General features: G+C 27.5%; 1 protein-coding gene across 15 annotated transcripts in view; it reads right to left on the reverse strand.

The window, feature by feature from the left end:
• Nucleotides 1–1148: 1148 nt before the first annotated feature.
• Syt7 (Synaptotagmin 7) overlaps nucleotides 1149–16586 on the reverse strand; it is a 49697-nt gene continuing 34259 nt past the window's right edge. For 7 of the 15 annotated variants that reach the window (XM_035090940.1, XM_035090941.1, XM_035090936.1 and 4 more), the window contains 8 exons: nucleotides 7117–7128; nucleotides 5937–6150; nucleotides 5464–5604; nucleotides 5078–5225; nucleotides 3878–3987; nucleotides 3501–3669; nucleotides 1596–1808; nucleotides 1149–1380 (listed from right to left, as the gene is read on the reverse strand). In XM_035090940.1, the coding sequence (XP_034946831.1) occupies nucleotides 1280–1380; nucleotides 1596–1808; nucleotides 3501–3669; nucleotides 3878–3987; nucleotides 5078–5225; nucleotides 5464–5604; nucleotides 5937–6150; nucleotides 7117–7128 (1108 nt within the window). In that variant the 3' untranslated portion in view covers nucleotides 1149–1279. Of the gene's footprint in view, nucleotides 1381–1595; nucleotides 1809–3500; nucleotides 3670–3877; nucleotides 3988–5077; nucleotides 5226–5463; nucleotides 5605–5936; nucleotides 6151–6331; nucleotides 6420–7116; nucleotides 7129–10139; nucleotides 10368–15548; nucleotides 15596–16586 lie in introns of those variants that run through there. The other 8 variants (XM_035090937.1, XM_035090943.1, XM_035090947.1 and 5 more) reach the window with 7 other exon arrangements.

Genomic DNA, 16586 nt, shown 5'->3' on the forward strand with positions numbered 1-16586 from the left:
AGCATAAAGTTAGAGTAAACCTAATTTAACGGGTCAATGTGCGAAATATCCAAGTCAAAGAACATATACGAGATCCGTTTAAAATTAGGTTTACCTTCACTTTGTGTTTTAACACAAACATATACATTTATTTACATATATATGACAAGCACAAGGTACTCGTTGCCTTTCTGATTATATACATATAAAAATAATATGTATAAATATAATTGAATCAAAAATTATCAGCGTATTTTATAATGTTTTGTTGATAAACATAATAATATAATTTATTTGACTAGAATTTTTCTACTGTATGATTATTTATAATTTCAACTACACTCTAGAAGCGTAAAGCTAATATAATGATAATAATGATAAAAACAATGTAATTTTTATCTAATAACAGCAATTCTACTCATTTAAATAGTTTTATGCAAATAAAATAATGCACAATCGAAAAAAGGCACAAATACTACATACAATGAAAAGTTTAGTATTGCAAATTGTAGAAAAAAAAATTATATAAAGTATTATATGACTCTGTGACAGAGTAAATAGCATCATGGGCTAATAACAGATGTTTTATGACTACTATGGAACAGACATTTCAAACAAGTTCTCATCAAAAATGTTCAATTTTTATTCAGAGCGTAATAACGATTACTTTGTAAAAATTCGTTGATAATTTTTTTTATGATGAAAATTTTTTTGTTAAAAAAAAAAATTACTTCTCTTCTTGTGAATTATTCTGATAAATTTACATATGTAATTAGAAAAAATATTTCTGACTTGATATTCTATTTTATAGATTCCTCTTTTTTATAAGCCCATTTTCTTTATTTATCTTTTCTCACTTAAATGATATTTTTTCTAAGTAAAACGTAAAAATATTAATCGAGCATTAATAATTTCAATAATTACGATACTCAATTTTTGACATTCTGTCATTTTCAATTCTCACTGTTGATTTGCATATGTTTAATTCATTAATAAACCATAAATATGATTATTATATTGTATTATATTGATTGAAAATGACGAAAAAGGTGTTTTTGAATAGTGTCCTGCGTTGAAGTGAATTGATATTTTTTTTTTCAGAATGATTTTTGTATTCAGTTCGTATTATGTTTCAACCTACTGCTTTAAAATTTTTTCTCTCTATCTCATACTATCAAATTGATACTTTTCAGAATCATGATCAATGATTCTGTAAACAACATAAACTAGGGAAATTTCCAAATGGAAAAATGTAGTTATTACGTCACATAGTACTGCTTTTTTTTTCAAGTATGCTACTTTACTCTGGTTTAAGACGATGCCATTGCACAATTGTTTGTCGTGGTTTTGTGATCATATCTTGCCAATGTTTAGTTTCGCTTGCACCACTGCCATTTTTCCCTGAAATAAACACACATTATTATGAACATTTTCTACTCAATTTTACAGCTAAATATATTGATCGTACTAAAACTTTAAGTTTGTGTAGAATAGACTTTTTTTTACTGTTATTCTGTTGATCAAGTTTTATTTTTACCAGTTATTTTCTTTCAAATGTTGAAATAAAATTTTTCTACTTTTAGTGTACTAAATTTTCCAATAGAAATAATCATTACCTGCGAGTTGAATACGTCCAATGAGTTCATTCCGACCAATATTATCAAAATCCATAACCATTACATCCAAAGAACATTCTCTGATTTTTTCCCAGGGTACGTTAAATGAAAATGCTTCATTGAATACTGGGTTTAGAGTACATTTGAAGATTGGGGTCTTTCGTTTTTCGATTCTTTTATCACCAAATTGCAGCCACACTTTCACGTACGGATCTGAAAAATTTATTTGATTAGTAATTTAAAAAAACAAAAACAAAAAATACTAAACTAATCAATGCCCCCTAAAAAAAAAGCTTCACAGTAAAGTTTGGATGTTGAGGTGAGATAACAAACTAAGAGTATTGAACACGAGAGGTAGAGAAAAAATTCAGGATATGTGAAAAAGCAGAGAATTGTGGTGTGTCTTGAAGGAATGTAAAAGAACAAAAGTAGATCGTAGAGATGTCCTAGAAAATAGGAAAGAAAAGAGAGGTGACCTTTTGAAAACTAAAACGAGAAAAGTAGAAAATCCAAGACAGGAGTGATATAAGTGACAGACAGTGGATAAAAATTAGATGTAAAATGACAAAGTCAGAGATATGTGAGTGAATGTGATCTCAATTTTAAGTGATGAACAAACAGAAGAAGAATATATAGCAAATATGATAGAAGAATGAAAACATTCATTTCATAAAGTAAAAATAATATTTATGTAAAAGCTTGAAGTTTTACTTGAATTAAATTAGGTATGCTTTTTCTGATAACATAGAACTAGCACTATCGTGTTATATTATGATTAAATACAGACAAATATTATTTTTAATTGAGAAAACTTCCTATATGTTCAGAAGATAACTTCTCGTTGCTGCCTGGTGTATAAAAAAAACTAATCAATACATGAAGGTTGTAACAATTATGTAAAATAATGTAAAACTTGAAGGGTTGAAAACTACCCAACAGAGAGATTGAACACTCTTTAATCAAGCTGATGTGAATATATTTGAACTTGGAAGACAGTGTGCAGAAATTGAGCTTGTCTGATGTAATCATTTCTGATTGATGACTAGACAAACTTGTTTACGAACAAGTTTGCTATCACCTTGAATTTAAGATGACTGAGAAAGAGGGTTAAAAACTTGCAAATGAACTTAATAAACTTCAAACTCATTGAAAGCACCAGTTAATTTCTCAAGATTGACAGCAACGACTTAGCTAATATAGAGTATTTTTATCTAACATCAAATCAAAGTTACAAATTGTGGTGTTATTGAAAGAAACTCATTGATATATGGACTTTTAGAGTTCACAGAATAGCAAGAATCAGGATGTATTAATGATCATGTGGTCAAGAGTAACGTTTATCCCACAAGTACCGAACAAAAAATGAACGATAAAAACCATTTAGATGAGCAACTCGGTGCACACCATTGACCAATGTTATATAATAAATTCAGTTGGTGTTTACCGAAGAAATAAAATTCTACGGGATATTTTTTATTTCTTCTTTAATTTAAATTATAACATTTGTTTCAGAATAGTCTCATTTATGTTACTCATATAAATTAAAAGATCACAAAAAATTGAAAATGTCTTTTCCGGATTTAACTGGAAATTTTTTTTTCTATTCCACCAAGAGCTTTTATGGCTCATAAAAAATTTACAGATATTTCTCTTTTACGCTTCTTTAATTTTTGTACTTCAACTACTGGAGATAAAAAAAACTCAACTGTATATTTTTTTTCTTGTTTAAATAGTTCAAAAGAAGATATATGATCAATAAAGTATTATTGCTGAGATTTGAAAAAACATTATTGTGATCTTAAAATTAATTGAATATTCAACAGCAATTACTTGTGATTTAATTGGTTCTAGACGATAGAAATGTTAATACTGAATTAATGAACTTGTTATCAATTGATTACTCACCAGATTTTCCATTAATATCTTTCGCTTTGAGATTCCGAGCTTTAAGTAGTGTTATAGTCAGTACAGAATTACTGGGATGATAACAGAGAGAACAAAGAAGCTCTCCGCATTTGTCTTTTGCAGGTGGTTTGAGAGCCTTCCAAAAAGATGGTTTTTCCGAAAGATCAACCTGCAAAATTGACCATAATAAAACAATGTTAAGCTTTTCAGTTGTTAAGCAATAGCAAAGATAATTTGATGAGTTTAAATTAAATTTCTCTAAGAGCAGGAGACTTTTTTTTCTTCTTCATTGTATTAGCTGAATGAACATTAAGTGGCTCTAAAACGAAGTGACTCAAGGATAAAATAAAAGACAAAAAAAAAAAAAATTAACCAACCTGACATAGAGGTAAAAACACTTCTCCAATAGAGTCATCTCTGGAGAATCGGTCATAATCAAAAACATGAAGATGAAGCACACGACTTTGTAATTTTTGAATAGGGAAACCTAAAAAAAAAAAAAAATATTACATAGTGATAAAAATTAATCAGCTTGATTAATAAAAATGAATACAAAGTTTTAAATTGAAAAAGAAACTTTTTCCATTGTCATAACATCACTATGACTTGGAAAAATTATTTCATAAATTTTTAAATTAAAAAATTCGTCAAGAAACATATTTTATGAATAAAAAGCACTAGAATACTCTAGAAGGCTTCTATTCTATCAGAAAAGATATCAAGTTCTTGACTTAAGAACAAAAAATGCAGACTTAGACGTGCTCATCATAGAATTTTCATCCCAGTAGCAATACATTTATAATATGATTCCACCTGGGGTTACAGCTTAGTGTCCGGATCGTGCTAGGACAAAACAATAAGTACCCATCCTCATGGAGCATGAGCAGCTACTATAACATGTCATACACCCGGTAAGTCACGCTAATCCTCTTCAGTCAGCTTTATGAGCGTCAACAGGCTTTCTATTCACATTTATCACCACTTAAAACTTCTTGCTAGGAGCTAATACACGCTTCACGGTTGTATGAAAGTCCTTGATGCAACTATTGGCATGATATAATATTTTGTATGGTCGTGTAGACACTAACCAAGCTTAACTTCTGGCAAGTTACCACTTTTCAACTCTATTTCCTTGGTCTGCTCATCAACAAAATGAATTTGGAGATGCTTGTTGGCAGCAGATTTCCTATTTTGTGATAACTTGCCCTTGCATCCTGACTACAAGCATAAAGTTGTTTTCTATGGCCAGACTTGAAGACAGCCCTTGACTTTGAAGGAAGTTATTTAGGAACAATTGTTCCACTCCAAAACACAAGCTATGAAATAGTCATGTTTGGAATGTACTACACATAAAGCTGTTGAAAAACTTGGCCAAATGGGTGAGCTGCACTTTACCAAGGTTGGAGTATATGACTCTGACAGCATCTTCTTTCTACTTGAATGCATTACTCTGTCAGTAATGCTGGTTTAAGGCGATTCCGTAAAGTTTGTGATATATTGTGTGTAAACAACCGTCAAGGAGTCTCTTCTACGGCTTGCCTGTTTATACATTAATACTACCTAATGGATTTATTTACCTTCAAAGTAGAGAGTTTCGTTCCATCGAGGATTCAACGTTCTCCTCTTGATTTTCGTATCTAGTCTGTGCTTTTTGTCAGGCAATAAAGTCACTCTTACATATGGATCAGATGTACCTGACAAATCCTTTGCTGGCAAATCTTTACCCTAAAAAGTTTAATCAAATGTCAAATTAGTATACTCAGAACAAGTATTGATCCAATATTATATCAAACAGAAAATACATTTCAATTTATTCCCTATTAATATTGAAATGTTGAAATAATTGAGCCAAGTGTTATCACATTGTAACTTCAACATTATATAATACAATGCATTGTACAATATAATAGTATAATAACATTAGACACGGTTTTATAGCAAAGTTAATAGACAATGACTGTACCTGAATAATGCGCAAAATAAGTGTGGTATTTTGATAATCATATTCCAAGCTGAATTGTATTTGTCCAACGTTTTCACTCGGTTCTGTGTTATCAATGTACATATCCACCAGGGAGATGGATCTATTTTGTAAAAATGCTTTCTAAAAAAAAAAAAAAAAAGAAGAAAAATAGTTTTACTCTTTTTCAAACTTAAAACATATCATTTTTTATTTACTCCAACACTTTTAGATCAATTCATCCTAAAATTCTATCAGTTTCTAACTAAAAAAAAACACTACGAAAAATTTATAAATCTAAATTCGTTCAGACATTCTTGTAGATACTCTGCTGACCAATAATTTTTTCCACAGATAATAAAACTTTGACAATATTTCAAAAAAGACTTTATCGATTTTTTAGTTGATAAAAACAGTTGAAAATTAATCCAACCAAAAGAGGTAACCTGGTTTTTTTTAAATAGATATATACATACTGAAGGATGTTCTCCTCCTTTAGCATTTTGTTGTTGTTTATTTTGTGCATTAGCAGTTGGCGTTCGAGGCTCATTATTGCCACTTGCTCCACAACTGACCGAGGGGCTCATTCCAGGGACAGCACCAGTTGCAGTACTAGTGCTAACTGCTGTGCTAGCAGCTGAGCTACTATTTCCTGGAGCCGGTGACTTCGTACCAGGATTTCCTGTAGTTCTGCAACAAAAAAGCATATCACATTATCCATCAAATTATCACTATGTTTTTTTTTTTTCAGAGATCACATTGTTATGTTGATAAAATATTGTAATTTATTCATCTTCTATGAATAATATATATAAATAATCAAACAATATGGTGTACAGCATTTTATTGAAAATAGTAAAATTACTCGTACATGTAAACCAATTTCAACAATACTTTGATAAATATGCATAAACCACTGCATATTTGATACTCAATGAATACATGAACTGAAAAGTTTATTCATGTCAATGTGTTACAAATTGGAAGAAAAACGAGCAGTAACAGAGAATACAGAGTAAAGATCAAACTGTGGGCGTATTTGATAAATGATTCTATCATGTTATGAAATAGTTATATTTACAGAATTTTTTAATTTAAAATTCTTCATCCACCTACAACGTTCTTGAGAACTCGTGCAAAACGTGCAATCCATGCAATGTAATATTTCTCAAAATAATATTGTCATCCCTTGCAAATCTAGATTGCAACTAATAACTTTTAGATAAAAATATAATTAAATGTTCTATCTTTACTTGATGAATGAATTAATATATATATATATTTACTGCGCCTCATGTGATGTAAATTTGTTCAAAAGTATACTTTGTTCAGCATAAGTCATAAGTTTGAATGAGTGCAGCAAATGTAATGACAATTGTACAATCTGAAGTAACAATAATATATGTATGTCATAACAATAGCAACGATAGTTACATTAAACTTAAAGAAAATGTTTACCAGTATATGTTAATGTAAATCATTGACATTGACAAGTTGAATAGAATAAGCATAAGTGCAAGAGATTTTTTATTATATTATATTTAAATATAATGGTATATATATATATAGATATATATGTATATATATAGGTATAGTATGTAGTAAACATAGAGTAATTAAATTACGCTCGCAATTAAACCTGTGCCGAGTACTTACTCCAACTGTGCTCTGCATATTCCCGAAGAATGTAGCGAGAGCCATGAAACAGAAAAATTCATGTAGATGACAGAATTAGTTGCTGAAGCAAGTCCGTAAGCAGTTAAAAATTTTTATAGATTGGTTTCTTTAATTGGATATACACGACCAAGACCACACGAGTCTCTTTAATAAAAGTTTTTCTAACTGATGAAAAAGTTGGAGAATATTGTTATAGCTCTATTCTTTGACCTAAATGATTTAACATTTATTTTAGACCATTTTACACAAGTTTCATACTGATATTATGAATCTTTCTACTGAACTATTGTATTATTTATTACGCTCAAGAAGTCTGCTTAATTCAACATTTTGTTAGAATAAATTTAAAGTCTTCATTATTTTTCCTTTCATATGAGTATTTTACAATTTATGAGCTTCTTTTGTAAAACTACGAAGTCATGTTTTTTAACATGAGAACTTGTAGAACATTACAATTTATATTTTTATTAAATTTTATTCTTGAAATTAGAAGAATAAATGCTAGAAGAATTAATTCAAAGATAGTTGATTAATGATTGGATTTTTTTTTTAATATTTAAGACTAGGAATATTAATCTTAGTTATTTTTTTAGGTATTTAAATTGAAGATCCCAAGAATATCATTTAATTAAACCATCAATCAGGTTCACCTTGTTTCTTCTCCAATGCCATCATCCTACCAACAATGAACCTACAACCTACATGAAGGATATGATCCATGAATGAATCCCTTTTACACACCATTTAGCTAATTAACTTGCTAATACTTTTGATAAAACTTTCTTATCTACCGCATTCTTGACATCTTCCAGACAATTAACAATCCAGCAACTAATTAACAGTTTGTGTTCAGGTGATGAAGATAATCACTTGGCTGTTCTCAACACATTGCCATAGTGTTCATCTTCATTGTTAACATGTGATTCGCACAGTTACGCAACTTTGCACGGAGAACAATAAGGGTTTAGGGTTGCCACTGTTCAAACAGCTATACACCTTGAGGAAATCGATGGATTGAAATTGTCCATCACCTGTTGATCTTATTCACTTCTAAACTTTGGTTAACAATGTTAAGGAGTACTTGTCGATGATCTTTTTAGCACAAGATTTAAACTAAAGCCCTTGACATTTTCCCTGTTTCAGCGAAATGGTAATGTTGTAATAAAGAATCACCTATATACCAAGAGCCAGCATCAGCACCAACTCCCATTACACTTGTAGCTCTTTGCCCATTCTGATAATCCTAACTTGGCAAGCATCCTATCATATACAAACCACACTAGTTAATAAGTTTTTTGTTGGCAACCACCTTTCTATGCATTCCATCATGTGGAAATTAAAGTTTCATAGTGGATTTGTGGAGTGTTATAATCCAATAATTGAAAAGGAATTAAAATAAATTGCTATTGTGTTTTGATGGTTTTATTTAGAGAAGATTGTGCATTGAATATGCTATTATTCTGATTTTTTTTTTATTGATCATTTTTAGTTTTTCAAAGCACTTCAATTGGTTTTATTTGTCATTTTTAAATGCATTTGAGGTCTATTCAGAACAGTGGTTATACTACTTCCAATTTTGTTTGATTATAACGTATCATGTTATAATGTTCTTCAATTTTTTATAAGTATAATTTCCGGTTAACCGTTTCTGTTATTCAATTCAATGGTTTGTTAATTTTCTATTTGAAATCAGATCTTTCCCAATATTTTTCAAACTTTCAAAAGAGTCACATTAATAAACTGAATGTAGTTTTAGCTAAATGTTTTTATATCAATTAAAAATGCACAAGTAGAATAACTTGTGAGCACAAAAGAACCATTTGAATTTCATTGATTGAGTTTTTAGAGGTAAATAAGTCTAGAAGATAAAATTGAATAAAGCTTTTATATATAATTGAGTTGGAATATAATAAGAGGAAAATAAATTTTGATAACTTGGATAATGAAATTCTCTTCAAAAACCTGTTATTTCATTTCATTATAATATTTTATATCAAAAGGATAAATAATTAATAGTTGAAGTAATAATTAAAAATATTTTTAAAATTATTACACACTAAACTTGAATGTAATATGGAATCTCTAGAACCATCAATCGATCTTTTAGCTATTAAGAACGGCACTTTGTGATAACGATTCCCATCAAAGTAATTATCAATATCTCGAGAATAATCCAACACACAATTGCGATGGTGATGAGGTTAAATACGTGCTAGGTGGTTTATCTCAGAGATGATTATTTGCTCTGGATAATGCCAGCCAAGAGTTTCCTCGCCTCAATCGACATCAAACAAACGCCATCATAATACGTCCCACTTTCCAACAAAGTTCCTGCACTTGTGGGACATTTTGGTTCAGCATATTAATACTGACATTCGACAAGTATGATTTGTAGAGTGAATGCTATGAGATAACCATTACTATGATATAAATTCATTATAAACTATGAATTCAAAAACTTTCATACTCTAGGTTCGCTGGATGTTAAGTTGTAGAAGTTGAATGTAGCACAGAACTAGGTCTTCATGAGCAGCTTACACTATTAATATCCATAACAATAATTGTTTTGTTCTTCAATTAAATGATATAATTATTTAAAACCATCTTAGCATATCATGTACATTGACATTTGCATTATTTCAGCTGTCAGATTTTTTGGCTTTGCAGCAAATTTTAAAGTGATTTGTTAAAATCAATTCTTAGCTTGTTCAGCGAATCAAGTGATGGATAACATCACTCAATGTTTGACAGAAAATATCTTGCATGAGTAACATCAAGAGAAGGATATTGCTTTACCTTTAAATAAATTTATTGAATAATTTCTCCATTTTGTTTTTTATAATAAATCTTTTTCTATTAAAAATTTCTTTTTAAAAAATGTCATCTAGATTTGAATTTAAGATAATTCTTCTTCAAAATCATTCTTTTGTGCTACAAAATCCTTCTCTCTATGTGAATATTAAAACTTTTTGTAATGTGAATAAAACTTTGCCAATTCTTACCTTGTGCTGTAATATTCAAAAAAAGCAACAAGTATTTCTAATGATCTTGTAACAGCTGCCCACATAATTTAACTTATTTTTAATTAATATCACTTTAGAAAAGTCTTCTGTTCAATCAAAAAACAAATAACATCACAATTAGGTTTCAAACTATCATGATTGATGTTGATAATAATAAAACCAACCTATTTCTGTTTTTTTTTACACTATTTATCAGTTAATAACTTTCTGAAATGAATAATTATCATTTTTTTTTTGCCTCAGTCATACATTTTTATTCTTTAAAAGACTCTAAAAATGTCAAAGCAAATAAATGAACCTTCAAAAGCTAGGGCACTCTCTTTCAAGCTGATTTAGCACATTTTTAATGATCTTCGTTTTTGCTGTATGTTATTCACTAAAGTGTGATCGTAGATTTTACAAATTTTTTATCACCTTTTGAAATCTGTCTGTCGGTAGAATGAGGGAAAATGTGAAGCAATTTCCATTATGATGGTCTTTCATCATCTTCTTTTGAATACTGTTTTTTTCTTTTAATATTTTCATACATTTCATTTCTTAACGAGACATGCTGTTATGTATTTTGTAATTAAAATCTTTTCATAAACTTACTTTAATTTCATTTTATTTAATTAAATTCAAAAATGTCTATGTTTGGTAATTGATTTTTTTTGAGATTATTTAATGATTTCCACTTATCTGTTCAATATTTGGTGCCTTTTGTTCAATAAATACCAATCATTTCTATAAAAATATATTGTCTTTAATATTTGAATATTTCTAGAAACAATTTCTATGCCTTTTTATTCATTGAAAAATTCCAATTTTTAAAATTAAATTTAAAATTGTTGAGTTTTGGGTATTGTTCTTCATGATCTTTCAATTCCCTTGGGTACAATGTGTTCAATATGCTTCAATAATGCTATTCAAAGCCTCAAATAGATTCAATTATTGGACACAGTATTTCTTTAACCTACTAAACTGATTGTATCAATCATTTTCGTAATAGTTATTGTGTTAAACTTTTTAAAACGATTTATAGATTTTTTCTTTACAACTCACTGAATTCTATAAGAGGATAAAAAATTAATAAAATTGAAAATTTGATAGGAAAAAAAAAAAAATACTTTGACATTCTTTAAAGTATCTTGAAAACTGAATATTTCATAAAGAATTGATAGAAAATCTTTTTTAATCAAATACGACAACTTTTACAAGGAAACCTCTATAAAAAGGCTCCTGATGTTTCTTTACCGGAAATTAAATAAAATGTTTTATTCATGTACAAATTTACTAAAGGTTATATTCATTCTATATAACTTTGATTAATTTCACACACTTCTGCTGACGAGGGAAAACAACTAACTAATAGTCAAATTTAATCAATACATGGACAGACTAATAATTTACCCTTGTAGCTAATAGAGTTGAGAAGTAATGAAAAACATCAAACAAAGAAAAATTAATTGTTTAACACTTGTAAGAATTACGATATGTTCAAGTCGTTTATCTTTATTGGTGATTCTAACAAAAAATAAATAGAAATAAATGAAATTAAATTATTAAGATTGGTTGTGTGATAATATCAATAGAAAGCAGAGTTATGAAAATTAGAAAAAAAACTTAATCGATATTTAATTTAAAATTTAATAATATTTCATGATTAGATATTGAGATAAATTTTTGCTATACAAAAAAATGTTGATTTAATCAATAAAATAATTTTTAATTTGATATTTGGTTCGAGATTATAACAAATTTATATGCAAGTCACATTAGATAATTTTATTCAAATAATCGAGCACAATAAAAATATATTTTTTAAATATGTATTTAATTAATTTTCCATTAGAAAGTTATTGTGATGGGGTTGATTTTGAAAATTCATAATTTTGTCATTTCTTTATGTTTTGAGAATTTGAAAGCATATTTTATTTTAAAAATATACTAAAATATAATTATTCGGCCATAAAAAAAATTTATAATTATATAATTAACTATATAAATATGCATTTGTTTCATTATGTTAAGTAACCATCAGAACTGAATCTATTAAAATGTCCCTATTCAAAATTTTGATTTTATTATTTAAAAAAAATATCACAAGTTCACAATAAATTTTTTTCTCCCTGTACAATTGCAACATCCTGATATAACAATCACTAACAAACATTCCATTATTTTAAACAAATTGATTCACAATTTAAATTCTAGTTTTAATTTATTTAGAATATATTCTTCAATTTAAAAAAAAAAAAAAAAAAATTGACATCTAAAGCTTAGAGCGAAAAATAATCTATTTTTTTTTTTTTTTGTTAAATAAAATTGTTTATTTAAAACCCACTGATTCATTGAAAGGTAGAATGACAGTAACGAATAAACTTTTTTTTTCTCATTTAATTCAGTTAATGTCAATAAAAGGAAAAAATTGGTAACACCAGGCAACCGACCTGTTTTATCTCAAGCCAAGAATTAAATTATCCTCATTTTGTGATTGATGATTCTTATGGTTTTCATAACCGTGGAAAAGTTAGCAAAAACATTCGAGTCACGTCACGTTTGTTTTTATGTAAAACTAATATTCTTTTTTGTTTCTTAATTAAAAATAAACACAATACAGAACAATAAAAGAAAAAAAGTTAATTTATTTTATCTACACTTGTTATATTAGAAGAACATTTTTCTTGGACATTATTAATGTAGCTTTGTTTCAAAACTTTTCTCTCACAATGGTAGAAAAATATAAAATACAAATAAGCCCTTTTTTCAAAAAAAGAAACATTAATAATTTTTCCTAAAATATTTTACCAGCTATAAAAATATATACATTTTGATAAATAATATATACCAACAATAATTCCTCTACTTATCTAGAGGTCAATACTTATCAAAAGCAATGTTCATTCTACGTGAATAATTTTTATTGTTGCCCACTACAATCAATATTTTATGCTCAAATAAATATCACAGACCAAGCAAAGAGCCAAAATTTTCTTCATCAATTTTTTTTTTTTTATTAAAAAAAATAAAAACCTTTGCTTTCATGAGAAAAAGAAGAAACAACATATCAAGCACAAATAGAGAAGATATTTCAAATAAATCCATGTATTTATCAACAAATCATTACCTCAGTGCACTTAAATAAATAAATATAAATAAAACAGAATAAAATAGCTTGAAAAATCCATTAAAACTCTATTCTCTTTGTTCCCCTTTAGTATTAAAGTCTGATCTATTTTAATCCATATAATGTATACTTATAAATAATCATGAAGTACTAATGTACATATAATTCCTTAATGAAGGAGTTGGACTACTGCGCAAACGCACCTGTCCTTCATCTGGTCAGCCCAGAGATCAAGTTGACCCTCAAGGAGAGTCTCTACTATTGGATTGATATTTTTTAATCAAGTTTACCTAAGTAATATTGGATATTCTTATGAATATCATCTTATTGTAGGTAGGGTGTTGGTGAGAAAATGAAATACATTTTAATTTCATTGTCTATCAGAGTATAAAATAATTATCACTGATACTATAAATAACTATGAATTCATTTATAACAATAGTTAAGATAGTAAACAAAGCAACAAAGAAATAGAAAAAATGATTCGTTCAATACATCATTGTTCTAAAGTAACAGTAGAGGGGATAGTTTCCTTGGTATATTGGGAGTTGGATCGATGCTACTGCAACTAGCTCTATCCAGGCTAGCTACAGGTGAATACTCTTTATGAACGTGACATGTTGATAATTTTATTAGTTGTTAATAATAAAAAAGTTTTGATAAAAATATACATGTTATGTTAGATTTATCAAATAATGTTGTCAGCAAATTGTCAAGGAGTGAATTTATTCACTTGATATTTTTTTTATCAACTACACCAATAATGAGATCTGATCTCATTATTGATGAATTTTAGCTGAAGTTGCTGATTATGTAATCATTTTTATACTCTCTTTATCAGAATATTTTAACATGTCACGTTTTTCCACTTTATTTTACACTTTTTAATAGTGCAAATATGCAATGAGACAAAAAATTTACTGTGAACATGTGATATATTTTTTTTTTTAGATAATAGAATCAAAACTTTGAATAGTGATAATGGAATATTTTTTTGGAACTGGCATGATAATAATTTTGTAGATTTAAGTCTGATGGTTATTTAAAATAATAAAAGAAATGAATATGAAAATGAATATATTTCATATTTAAAATATATTAAAATATAATTAATAATATTTTTATATCTCATTATATAAGATTTAGCTGAATAATTATATTTAAATATATTTTTAAAATAAAATATATTTTTTCCATATGGAATTAAACATTTTTTTGAACAGCAGAACATTGTTTTTTTCATTTATACTTATGAGGGGTATTTTAAAGTAATAAAATTAAAAACTGTGTTGTTTAAATTTAATGAAAATTCACGAAAATTTTTCTCTCAGAATCCACTTTACTAAAAATGTTTCATATTTGAATATTCAAGAAGAGAGAATTAAAAAAAATTTGTTTAATTCTATTTCAGGTCAATATAAATAAACAAATAACGATTGAGAACAAGCTAAATTGAATATACATACAACTATTTTTTCTCGACACATACACTTGTATGTATGTGAGTGTGTTAAGTAGGAAGTCATTTTTAGCATATTCATTAAGTTGTCATACATAATCTCATTTGCAAAAGTTATTCATTATAAAAGCACCTCTTTTCTTCTAGACTCGTGAATTCATCTACAGCTTAACATAAAAAATTTAATTGCACAAAATTTAAATTTAGTATTTGTTTTAAAGTTTAAATAATAATCATTATCATCATCATCATCATCATCATCATTTTAGCAAATAAATAAAAAAGTATTTAATTTTTTTTTCTTTCACGTGTTACTATTCACGGGCTTTTTGCCAAATTAAAATGAATAGAAGTAGGAATGTGTTTGAAATGTTTATAGAACGACTTGCCTTCTATATATCTATTGTCTGAAAGGTAGGAACAAATCCACAAGTGTTTATTATGGCTGCTTTTCAGAGCAATATGTATGTAAGTGGATGCAAGGGTATAGATGCGTTCAATATATCTATATATCTCGACCGTAAACGATTTTGTTCTTTTTAACATACAAATAACACACACACACACATACACACTGTAGATAATGCAATTTGTCATTTTATGACATTTATAAACTATTACATTGTCACCTCCAGTTATTTAAAATCAACGATAGAATTTTACCACCATGCATTACTTAATAATTGACCGTTGTAAATTGAATATAAAAAGAAAATATAACTATGTTTAATTAATTCAATTAATTATAATCGATACGAAAAACATTGCATGACCGTAATTGAGGTCTATTATTAAAAATAAAATATAGGTGGACATACAATACCTCAATGGATGAATTGTGGAATGTTTTAATCATAAACAAAAAAGCTATTGATAAGAATGGAAGTGACTTTTAAATGGACTTTGTTTGGATAAAACTCTGTGATTAAAAAGTAGAGGTATTGAGATTAAATGAAAATTATAGTATCCACTAGCTTTTCATCAAACTATTTTTTTTCAACTTCCCATTAAGGAGTTTTTGTGATAAAATTCGTAATCCTGTCATTGCTATACGTTTTTAGACATTTAAATGCATTTTTAAGAATTTAAAAATATATGTATCGCCCGTACGTACAATTGTACGTACGTATGTTCGATTTTTTTTCGTTTTTAATATTCTCGAGAACCACTGAAGATATAAACTCCAGATTAATTTCATTTTAAAGATAATACAAGTGAGGATGATATTGAAGGAGTTTAAACAAATTTGGTTCAGCCATTTTTTTTTATAACAAAAAAAACTGTAAAATAATTTGAGTGTATTTGTTGTTTACTGCAAATTCATGTTTTTTTTTTAACTTCCACAACATCTCATTATTGCATAGATTATAAATTGGATAATATTTCTAAAATGTCACGTGCGATAGCAAATCAACACGTGACATAGTGGCAATCCCTCTTACACCAAACGACATATCCTCCCTCATCGAGTTCGCTAACAAGTAGTGAATAATTATTATTATGATAGATATTACTTTGTGTATATAATATAAAAAATTCCCTTCTTATCATTATTTAATATGAAATGAAGCTATTTATGCTGTGGAAAATATTCTTGATATACTTTATTTCTTTTATCCATTTACTATCATTTCAAAATCTACTTGAGGTAAATTTATTTTATTCTAAACTACGGAGAAATTTTTTAAAACTAGAAAATATAAGGGAAATCTTAAGGTAAAAGCTTTGGTTTTAAAAATATTGAAATGATTATTTAATATTTTTTTACCTATTGAATACTATTTTATACTTTTATATAAATAAATAAATTTCAAAGTTAAAAGTATTCTCATGTTTTATTTTCAATTAAATTGTTATTTAA

Source organism: Chelonus insularis, unplaced genomic scaffold, assembly GCF_013357705.1.
Source record: "Chelonus insularis isolate UGA/USDA-ARS -01 unplaced genomic scaffold, ASM1335770v1 contig_88_pilon, whole genome shotgun sequence".
NCBI classification, from domain to species: Eukaryota; Metazoa; Arthropoda; class Insecta; order Hymenoptera; family Braconidae; genus Chelonus; species Chelonus insularis.